The sequence below is a fragment of the Odocoileus virginianus genome, chromosome 3 (genome assembly GCF_023699985.2).
Source record: "Odocoileus virginianus isolate 20LAN1187 ecotype Illinois chromosome 3, Ovbor_1.2, whole genome shotgun sequence".
Taxonomy (NCBI): Eukaryota; Metazoa; Chordata; class Mammalia; order Artiodactyla; family Cervidae; genus Odocoileus; species Odocoileus virginianus.
Window position 1 is genome coordinate 68,578,360 of NC_069676.1, and position 12,013 is coordinate 68,590,372.

Genomic DNA, 12,013 nt, shown 5'->3' on the forward strand with positions numbered 1-12,013 from the left:
GAACAGATGGACCTAACAGACATATAGGACAGTCCACCTGAAAGCAACAGATTATAGCTTCCTCTAAAGCATGCACAGAACACTTTCTAATATAGATTATATGCTAGGTCATAAAACAAGTGTAACAAGTTCAATAAGATAGAAATTATATTAAATATCTTTTTCGACCACAATGGTATGAAATTAGAAATCAGTAACAGAAAACTCACACACACATGAAAATAAAACAACTCAATCCTAAACAACTGATTTATCAAATAACAAACCAAAAGAGAAATAAAACAGTTCTCGAAGTAAACGAAATAGAAACACAACATAACAAACTTACGGAATGCAACAAAAACAATTCCAAGAGGAAAGTTCGCAGCTATAAACACATGTATGAATTAAAAAAAAATAAAGTTCTTCCAATAAACTACCTTGAAGAACCAGGAAAAGAAGAAAAATCTAGGCTCAAAGTTGGCACTATAGAGAATAGGATACCAATGAAAAGAAAACAACTATAAATGAAAAGACTAGCAAGATTAAGAGCTGGGTATTTGAAAAGATTAAAAAATTGACAACTGTTAACTAGACTAACCCAGAAAAAAAGAGGAAGGGCAAAAATAAACAAAATGATTAATGAAAGAGAAGACATTTCAGCTAATACCAAAAAATACAAAGGTTGATGAGACTACTATGAACAATTGTATGCCAGTAAGTTCAACCTTGCCAGTAAGTTAAATAACCTAGAAGAAATGGATACATTACTAGAAACATACAGTTTACTAAGACTGAATCATGAAGAAATAGAAAATAAAAACAAACCAATTATTAGTGAGAAGATCAAATCAGCATTGAAAAACTTCCCAACAAAAGCCCAGAAGCAAATGTTTTCACTGGTGAATTTTACCAAGCATTTAAAGAAGAATTAATGTCAATTATTCTCAAACCCCTCCAAAAAATTAAAGAGAAGGAATGCTCCCAAACTTATTTTACAGGGCCAGGATTACCCTGACACCAATGCTAGACAAGGATACTGCAAGAAAAGAAAACTACAGGCTAATACCCTTGACATGTATAGATGCAAAAATCTTCAACAGAATAATAGTAAACAAAATTCAACAGCCCACTGGAAAAATCATACACCATAAACAAGTAGGATTCGTCTCTGGGATGCAAGGATGTTTCAGCATATGCAAATCAAAATGAAAGATAAAAATCATATGATTAACTCAACAGATACAGAAAAAGCATTTGAAAAAACATCAACTTTTTTTTCATGATAAAAACCTTTGTCAAATTAGGTTAGAAGGGATGTATTTCAACATAATAAAGGCCATTATACAACAAGCTCACAGTTCATATCATACTCAAGGATGAAAGGATGAAAGCTTTTCCTCTAAGATCAGAAATAAGGGGTCCACTCTCACCACTCCTATTCAATACAGTACTAGAAGTCCCAGTCATAGCAATCAAGAAAGAGAAAAAGAAATAAAAGATATCAAAATTAGCAAGAAGAAAAAAATGTCTCTATTTGCAGGTGATATGATCTTTCACATAGAAAACCTTAGAGATTTCCAAAAAGCTGCAAGAAAACAAATTCAAAAAAGCTGCAGTACACAAAATTAACATACAAAAATCAGTTGCAATTTTACACACTAACAATGAACTATCAGAAAATGAAATAAAGAAAACAATCCTATTCGCAATAGCATCAAAAACAACACAATACTTAGAAATATAGAATGTTTAATCAAGGACATTAAAAATCTGTATAATGAAATCTGTAAGATAGATACTGAAGAAAGAAACTAAGAAGATGCAAATAAATGGAAAGATATTCTATGTTCATGAGTCAGAATTGTTAAAATGTCCACTACCCAAAGCATCTATAGGTTCAAAGCAACACTTACCAAAATTCCACTGAAGTTTTTACAGAAATGGAACAAACAATCCTAAAATTTGTATGGAATGACAGAAGATCCTGAGTAGCTAAAGCAATCTTGAATAAGAATAATAAAACTGAAGATATCATACTCCTGATTTTAAACTATACTATTAAGCTATAGTAATCGAAACAGAATGGGTCTGTCATAAAAACACACATAGACCAATGGAACAGAATTGAGAGTCCAGAAATAAACCCTCATATTTATGGACAGCTAATATCTGACAAGGGAGTTAAGAACAATCAATAGAGAAAAGTCTCAGTCAAAAAAAGGTGTTGGGAAAACTGGAAAACCCATGCAAAATAATTTATACCATGGAAATGCAAATCAAAACCACAATGAATAACTACCTCGCACCTGCCAGAATAATCATCATAAAAAAAGATAAGAGATAAGTGCTTGCTAGCTAGAATGTGAAGGACAGGGAATCTTGTACACTAATGAGAATACAAATTCGTATAGTCACTATGGAAAACAGCATGGGAGTTTCTCAAAAAATTAAAAGCAGACCTACCATATGATCCAGTAATCCTGCTTCTGGATACACATTCAAAAGAAATTAAGGCACTATTGCTGAGAGGTTCCTACATGCCCAGGTTCATTACAGCATTCTGTGCAACAGCCCAGACATGGAGTCAACCTAAATGTCTACTGTTGGGATGAATGGATAAAGAAAAGGTGACACACACATACACAATGGAATAGTATTCTTCTATGAAAAGGAAATCCTGCCGCTTGTGACAATATGAATGAACCATGAGGGCATTAGGTTAAGGGAAGTAAGTCAGAGAAAGAAAGACCAATTTTGTATGATCTTACTTACATGTGGAAATCTAAAAAGAACTCATAGAAACAGTTAAAAGGTACAAACTTTCAGCTATAAGGTGAATAAGATCAGAGTATCTAATCTACAGAATGGTGACTATAGCTAATAAGGCTGTACTATGTACTTAAAATTGCTAAGAGAGTAAATATTAGAAGTTCTTCACACACACTTCATAACTATTTGAAGCAATGAATGTTTTAAATAATCTCACAGTAGTGATCATTTTGTAATATATACACATAACAAATCATTACATGGTGCATCTTAAGCTCACATAATGTCATACGTCAATTATATCAATTGACAATATGTCAATTATTTCTCAGAAAAGTTGAAAAAATCTCTATCATTTATCAGGGTAATTGTGAACTGAAATAAGATAGATAAAAGCCTCTCTATAAAACTTAAACTTCTAGAAGTCTAAGGAATTATCTATCATGTTAATTTTAAATATTCATGTCAGAACTATATGACATGGAACACTTGGGTGTTGATTGTGTTATTTATTAGGCATCATCAGTATTTTTTAAAATAAAAAGACCTTGTTTACTTACCTATGAGGGTTGTGAAAGGCTTAAATGAAATAATACCAGTACAAATGCTTTAATCATGTACAATTATGATTATTTAAAATATCAGTCAAATTCTACCACAAAAAAATGCTCTTACCACAAAAATTCATTAGTACAAAACAACAAACTTTTTTCAAATTATCCTTACATCAACTATTTGAAGCAACCAAAGAATCAGAACTTTGAGGAACACTATTCTCTAAACTGTATCATAAGTTATGAAAATACAATGCCATTTGAAAGATATCTACGTAACAAACAATCAAAATCCCAGAGACCAATTTCATTAAATAGCTTCTTGTAGCAAAGATCTAATGTGAAAACAATGATGATTTGGAAATGCAAGTATGAAATCAGGCTTTCAAAAAGTACATGTAAATTTAATTATCCCTCGAAGTTATTTTTTGAAATGGGCAAAAATACCAGGAATGTGTCATAAATGCTGTATTTCTGCTCAAAGCAGTGATTTAGAGTTTCACAGCTTGCCAAGGCTTGAGTTCCTCCGAAAGGCAGAGGGTATAAGGAAAGCAGTCAAGCTACTCATTATTTAGAATGCTGGATATAAAATCATCAGCTTCCAATTGTTTGACAGAATGAAATATAAAACCAACACAAAAAATTGGCAGAGAAAAAAAAGATTCAAAGTCCTACTCTACCTTAAATGGCCTCACTGTGTGACCTCTGAAATGGTAATGGGTTATGAAATCAATGTTTTAGCCTACACAAAAGTGTAGGTAGCTGAATTGTCAAGAAGGATGCTGAAACTGTGGCCTAGAAAAAGCACCAACACTCTAAACAGGTCAGCACAGGAAACAGAATACACACATGCATCAAACTTGCTCATCATTAAGCCTTCAGCAAGAATATAAAATACATTTTAGACACTGAAAATAGTTTCTCGAAAGAGAAAACAACCCACCGAGTCACAATGTATGAATACGTTAACTAATTCAGAGGCCATCTTTACTCTGTACTTGCAGAGATAATGTTTGTAAAAGGCAAAGACAATTAGGGCATCTTGTATCACCCTGCCATCTCCATCTATTTTCCCTGTTGCAGCTCTCTGCACCAATTCCATATAATAAATGCCCGAAATAACCATTAGTCTCCTTTCAGACTCTTAGCATTTCCCTTTAATTGCTAGATTACTGCTTCCCTGCACTTCTCTCCTGGAATTTAAGGATGAGATGACGAGGGTGGCAGCATCATGGAAGGACGACACTGGCAGTGCCTCCCTCCACCAAATCTGGCATGCTAGCACAAACTTTGCAAGACTCTGGTCTGAACATGAAAGAGGGTAGGAGATCATGCCCAAGGAGAACCTTAAACCCAAGTGCAGTCTAGCTGGATTCTCAAAAAAACTTACAGCTTTCAATTTCCAAGGTGCAGTTTTGTTCATCCAGTGGGTATCGCCTCAGGTCCATCATGCAGGCAGCTGTGGTTGTAATCCTAGAAAAGAAATGTCAATGATATATGCAGTTAGCTGATCCATGACTGAGCTGGAAAAATTAAGTCTCAAAGAAGACAGCACTGGGTCTCAAGGAGCCTGATTTAGCCTAATCTCTAACAAAAAGAGTGATACAACTTTGGATAATCATTTTCCTTGATGAGCCTCATGATGCTTTGTAAATTAAACAGAGTGTACTAAATCAGTATTCTCCCAAGGTTTGGTCCATTACCTACCTGGTACCCCAAATCACCTGGAAGCATTTTTTAAACAGACAGTTTCTCTTCTCCAGAAGCTCTTGGGATGGAATGGGGCCATCCCAGGACTCTATTTTACAAGCAGGACAGGTGATTGAGAAAATCAATGTGGCTCTCAGTCTTCCACTCATGTTTGTTTTCTCCTTTTCTCAAGTTCTTACAATCAAATTTCCCAACAATCTCAGCTTTGGTCCACCATTTTTGACCTTTCTATACAGAGTGCAATGCTTTGCAAGTGTGTTAGTATAACACACAATAAGTCTTTCATCTGTCACCTAATTTGCTCTGTCCTGAACAACCTTTCTCATAGCCCTTTAGAGAGTTCCTCCTATTGGTTGGCAGGATTATTCATTTAAAACACACGGTACCTTTATAATTTATCAGGGAAAGATGTATATGTCTCCAGTGTCTTTATATTTCTCTGTCATCATTCTCTGTCATCATTTTAACTAACCTCCCTTTTCACTAATAGAAGACATACTAGAAAGAGCCAAAAAACATACAGTCCTAAGTGCTTTATCAGTATGATTTCTGATCAATAAGGCAGCATAATGTTATGAAAAAGCACACTTTAAAACACAACAGACAAAGGTATGAATCCTAATTCTGCCTCATTAAAACTGTGATATACGTCAAGATGGTCAATATCTCCTAACCAACCTTAGCTTCTTTGTCTGTAAAAAGGGGGCATTTTAATAACGATAATAATTACTTAACAGTTTCCAGATGAAGTAATATAATAACTTATGTAAAGAATAGAGAAGAGTACACCTGGTGAACAAAACCAAGAGGAAAAACTGGTGTTAAAGTTGCTGAACTTTGGCATACTCTAGCATGAGAGGCACTGCACTTGCGCTGCAAACAGAGAAATAAACGCAGCCCCAGCTTGAGAGAAACAATCCACAGCTAGACCTTTTCCATTAAACGGTCTCAGGCACTGGGGTCCCTGAGGGCCCAGTGCTTATGAATCTGCCTTCCTATGCAGAGGTACAGAATCGATCCCCTGTTGGGGAGCTAGGATCCCACATGCTTCATGGCCAAAAAAAAAAAAAGAAAAGCTCTTGAGCACGACTTAGACAAGTAGTCCAGGTGGACTGAATCTATGAAATTCCTCAGTCAGGTTTAAGCGTCTTATTCCTTTGTCGTAGGATGAAATGCATAATTGAGGTAATGTAAGTAGTTCCTGCCTCTTTAGTTTGATTACTGCTTCATTAAGGTTCGTGCTTTGCTAATTTTTGCTTTCCTATTTAGTCATAAGTGAGTATCCTCTGACTGTTGCTCATCTTGGACTCCTTCCTCTCCTTTACCAGGAGGATTCTCTGCCTCAGCTCCTCAGCATCTGCCTTCTTCAGCATCTACGGCCACATTGCCCGACTTCCATGTTACTACAGTATCTTGGTCTCCCAGTCTCTCCATCTGCCTCCCTACTGCTATTCATACAATGGTAACACATTTTAAAGACACAGATAGGATTCTACCACTCCTCTTCAAAATTTTTAGAGGCTCTTCCAAAAAATTCCCAATCTTGGCTATGACCTACTGCTACCTGAATAACCTAACCTTTTCTTCCCAATTTGATCTCATACTAAATCCTCACTCACTATTTCCAGTCTTCACATCTGTTCTCTCTGCCTAGAATATGAATTTCCCCACCCCCGATACTCACAAAGTCCTATATTTTCCTGGTCCTTCATCTCAAAAATCACTTCTTCTGAAAGCGATTTCTTAAGCAGTCCACCCAAAGTGGCTGACTTAACTCAAGCTCCGTCTTAGCTATTTATTTTCTTCAAGGAATTATTGCAATCTGAAATTATCTTGCTTATTTCTATTTTGTAAGGATGATTTTTCCCAGTAAAATTTAAGCTACTTAAAAGCAGACTTTTTTCTATTTATTGTAAGGAAATCAAAAAGGATCTGTTGAAAGGATAAATCCATGAATTACAGAATCAAGCACTTGGTTTTGTTGTGCATAAATCTTTTATTTGGGGGATTATTTTATTGCATAATTTCTCTTTTTTAAAACTTACAATATGTCTTATGTTTTAGAGATTCATTTTATATTTTTAACAGTAAGTAAAACTTAATCTACTTATTAAATCACATAACTAGTTAAAGAATTTACCCTACTATTAAACTGATTGTTTCTGCTTTCGACGGGACTGATCAAATGTCTGTAATTTATTATTTTATAATTTCTAAAAATTATATAAAACTTTAACATTCATATTTGCTCAGGGTTAAAAGAGGACAATTTATTTTGGTTATATGATACTTGGCTAAATTTTTCACTGGTCTACTGTCTTTTTTTAACATGCAGATGTAACCTGAATTGCCACTAATATAGAGGAACCTGTATTGTGTAGAAGAGAAATTACCAAAGGAAATAAAATTAGCTACCTAGTGGGCATATAAATTCTCATGCTATTTAAGTAAAATAGTAGACACAATCTTCATCTTGATACACTAGAGAAAATTAACTTTTTTTGATAGAATGAACACCAAAGACATGAAAGGTACAAGGGCATACATAGGATAAAGAGGGATAGTCATAAATAGATGTCTGTGTAAGTCAGGTGAAATTTGCAATTACTACTATAGGCTGCGGTTTACACTTTCTACTGATGCACATTCAAGGCAACTAACATCTGTGAACACTAGGGCTGTGAGCAAGAAAAATAAATTGACTAATGCTATTGCAGAAGCAACTGGGTTTCTACTCATGCTTTAAAAATGAAGTATTAGGAAAGTGTTTTTCTCACATCAACAACATTCAGATTCACACTGATGTTTCACTTCTTTTTTCTAATGTTATAGCATACTTCATAAAGGGCTTCCCTGGTGGCTCAGGGCTAAAGAATCCGCCTGCCAATGCAGGAGACAGATGTGGGTTCGATCCCTGGGTTTGGGAAGACCTCCTGGAGAAGGAAATGGCAACCCACTCCAGTCTTCTTGCCTGGGAAATCCCATGGACAGAGCCTGGAAGGCCATAGTCTATGGTGTTACAAGAGAGTCAGCCATGATTTAGTGACTAGCGACTAAAAAACAACAACTTCATAAAAATAACTAAATATATATAAATGTTTTCTAGTTGATGTTTATAAGCATTTGTATCTCCTGTTGAGATTAAAATAGAAATTATGTAGCCAAAAAATTCACTTGGAATCCTAATCATACAGAAAAGGATGACTGACCAGGGACAAGTCACTTACATGCTCCAATGCATGGGCTCCTGAGACAATGAACTAGAAGCCTGCCATATTGCTTTATTGAGAGATGATAAAAGTAAGGAAAAAATCTGTAACACTAAATGTTCTTCATCTTTTGTTATTACTCATGGCTAATGAGTAGATACAGTGATAACTCACTTAACCAGTAGCTATTTGGTAGCGGGCATATGTATATGTTTGTATGCATGAAGAAATATAGAATATTTACACACTTATAAGCAAAGCAGAGCTATGAAATAAATCATGTACCAACATATAAATATTCAAAAAGAGTCACTATGTCATATGTGTATATGAAATTCTTAACAAATTTTAAGACAAAGTACAGACTGAACTGAACAGATGTAACAAAACTGCATATTTTCTAGGTGCTTTGTGAGATCAGAAACCACATCTATTTTTATTTGTATCTCAAAAACCTTGCCAGGTGCTGGCCTATGCCAAGATTAAAATAAAAATAATAATAACAACAACATAAAACAAAGACAGTCAAGGTCACAAGTATTCTCAAACTGAGGATTTTGAAACAATTCTCTGATATGTGTCTGATTCAATTTATTAAAAAATGTTCTAAAACAAATTTGAAAGTCAAAATCATCCTTACAGAAGAAGCCACCTTGGAATAAATTTTATTCAGAAAAGCTCAATGACCAACATCAAAATCTATTCCTTGGGACATTCTGAGTTATAACAGGGCTACATTTCTCTAAAAATAAGTCAACAGAATAAATATAATTAATGGGTTTTTCATGAATCTGCCTTTCTGAATCCTGATAAACATCCTTAATGGGCCTTAAATAACTCAGCATCACTACATTTCAAAGAGTCTTTAGGCAGGTAAAGTAGTAACTCATTAGACAGGTATCATGATTAAGTTTTAAGACCATTGGGAAATATATGAAGACAGTCCAGTTTTCAGTCAAAGGAAACAGTCAATATGCCTCCAAAATGAAGATTGGAGGAAATCTTCTACAGTTAAAACTGGAAATGTGTCTTCTTTGGGGCGCTGAATACTACTGCATGATGAGACCCACTTTTGGGGATCACCAATATTCTAATTGGGCTAAGAGATCTTTAGATAAACTTTTTATTCCTCGGTCATTGGGCACAGTCATCCAAAAGATTTATGTCACAAAATACTGACACAGTGCAGGAAAACTAAATATGTAACACAGCATAAAAAGTCACTAGAGGCATCTATAAAATCAAGAAATATAACTATGCCGGTATTTCATATCAAAGACGTAACGGACACTTTAAAGTGTCATTAACTGAGATTTACAGATGCTAGTATATCAATCCAAGTTTGAATATGACCTAAGATAGTTATTAAATGATAAATGCCTTTGCCCCTCGCCAATAGGAAATAACTCAGAATCATCAATGTGATACATGGGATCTTTCAGCAGATTGTTCAAGAGGAGCTTTTAGGGGCTAAAATATATGGTTAAACATGTGCCTTAACATGTGAAAAACTTATTAGGATTTCAACCAGAGATTATCAAAAAGTGACTCTGAACTCCTACTTTGATCTATCAAGATAACATTCCAGCTGTTCCACCAAAAAAAGAAAAAATTCAGCATCTTGGCATATTTTTTAAGAAAATTAGCTGCCTTATCCCCAACTATGTTCAAAAAGTAATGTTCTAACTCACCACATGCTTTACTTTGTTCAAAATGTACACTTACTTAAATGCACAACTTATTCTAATTACAAGGGACAAAAAAGGAACCTCTGGGATTTGTAGGCAGCATTAATAGGGAAAAATTAGGATGTTAAAAAGGTCAATTATCAAAAAATACATTCATCTTTTTGTATGATTAAATATGTATTATGAAAATACATATTTTTCTAGCTGTAAAACAAACATTAAACACTTCCAGCTATGGGGGAAAATTCCAGTTACTTTATTTCAGCATAAAAATATGAACTGAAATTTTGAGAAGTTCTCAATAGCTCATCTGAGTCACTTCCCCTGAAAGTACTTAATTTTTTTTTGTTTTAATATATCCAAGAAGACTTGACATTATTTTGTATCTTACAATTATTCCAGTTGGGAAACTAATGTCTTACATATATCCCCTCTTATATGTTCTTGTCTTTTGTAGAGAAGACAGAACACCTATTGCAGGAGTTAGCTGACTTCTGCTCTGGTGTTGTCAATAATAACATACCTCAAATTAATTGATCTCTTACTATGTTCCAGACACCATCTAGTGTTACTGAAACATATCATCTTATTTAACACGAGGAGTGTCCTATCATTATTCCCATTTTACAGATAAGAAAATCGACACACAGAACAGTAGAGTGATTTTCTCCAAAAGTCACAGTGGGAGTAGTGGAGCTGAGATTTGAATCTAGGATGTTAGTCTCCGGAGCCCACACAGGTAACTACCAGGCCATCACTAACTAGGCAGGTTGACCTTGATGAGGTCATTTAGCTTCTCCAGAGGACTGGCCAATTTCTTGGATCCCAAGTGAGCTTGGGAATTCTACAATGCTGTGAGAATACATTACATGTTCTCTGACCCTGCATATTTTGTAATTTTGTTTTACCCACACATTCAAAGGCTGTATTTCACAGCTGTTCATTCTGTTTTAGTCAATTATGTAGATTAGCCCACCCCAGACATGCAAACACAGGCCTCTCCCCTAGGAGTCCCACTTAATATTCTCTCCTGATTGAAGGTCTTCCACAGTATTTTTCTTCTGTCCTATGCTTTTGATTTACCTCCACAGAGGCCTTCTGCTTAAATTATAATCTCCAACACTCATGCATAATTGCTTTTCAAAGTTCTTTACAAGTCCTCCTGTAGAGTCACATGGGCTACTATGCTCAACTTTGTAATCACCAAAAAAAGTAAGATTGCTAGCAATCATGCTCCCATTTGACAAATCGTGCCTTTCAGACTGGAGCTATTTGTACTCATCTGCAGCTGTTGGCTTTCTGTGACTCCTTGCTCTTTTGGAATCTTATTCTCTGTAAAGACACCCCACACAATAAAGGAAACACATGTTTCTGCTACAAATTCAGGGATTACAATGAAAGACATTTCCTTAAGTAACATGCCTATGGAATCCAAACAGCAGTATCTCAAAAAATCTCATTCTGTAAGCATATAAATCTTAATCAACCAAAATGTTGATCCAGACATACTCATCTGTGGTCAGTCCTGTGTTTATCAAGACTCTCCATATTATATTCCTGGTGGTCTTATCCACAAACCCCTTGCTTATCTCATAAATGAGAATATATATTCTCCTTTCTAGATTAAATCTTAAAGGGATTCTGACCCTGAGGAAAAAAATAATTTCTCTTTTATTTTTTGACTTACAACCTAACAACTGAAATCTGGCTTCAGATAGCTGTAAGAGATTTAATTATTCAAGAGCCATTTATCAATGGGAAAGACATATAGCTAGAACTCTAATTATCTCAACAATGATTTCTTTTTAGTTTGTTTTCACAATTTAAAACAGTGTTTAGATATGCCAGATACTTATTATTGCATGCAATATTTAAAATAGTTTCTTTTTATTTATGACGCATTAGAAACATACCATTTCAGAATAAGTTCACCAGTTTTATCCCAGTCTTTTTTTTTTTTTTTTTAAACAAAATGAGAAGCTCACAGCTGCTGATTTATAGCTGGTCAGTAACTGACTGAGGTTATAACCTCAGATGGGTCTGCTGTCACTTTTCCCATATCCAGTCCCATGCAATTTTAACCATAAACTACACATCCTAG

General features: G+C 34.8%; 1 protein-coding gene across 4 annotated transcripts in view; it reads right to left on the minus strand.

Moving 5' to 3' along the window:
- GABRB2 (gamma-aminobutyric acid type A receptor subunit beta2) overlaps window positions 1-12,013 on the minus strand; it is a 267,825-nt gene that overhangs the window by 122,170 nt on the left and 133,642 nt on the right. For all 4 annotated transcript variants that reach the window (XM_070465737.1, XM_070465736.1, XM_020903345.2 and 1 more), the window contains exon 6: window positions 4,696-4,778. In XM_070465737.1, coding sequence (XP_070321838.1) covers window positions 4,696-4,778 — 83 coding nt within the window. The remainder of the gene's footprint in view (window positions 1-4,695; window positions 4,779-12,013) is intronic.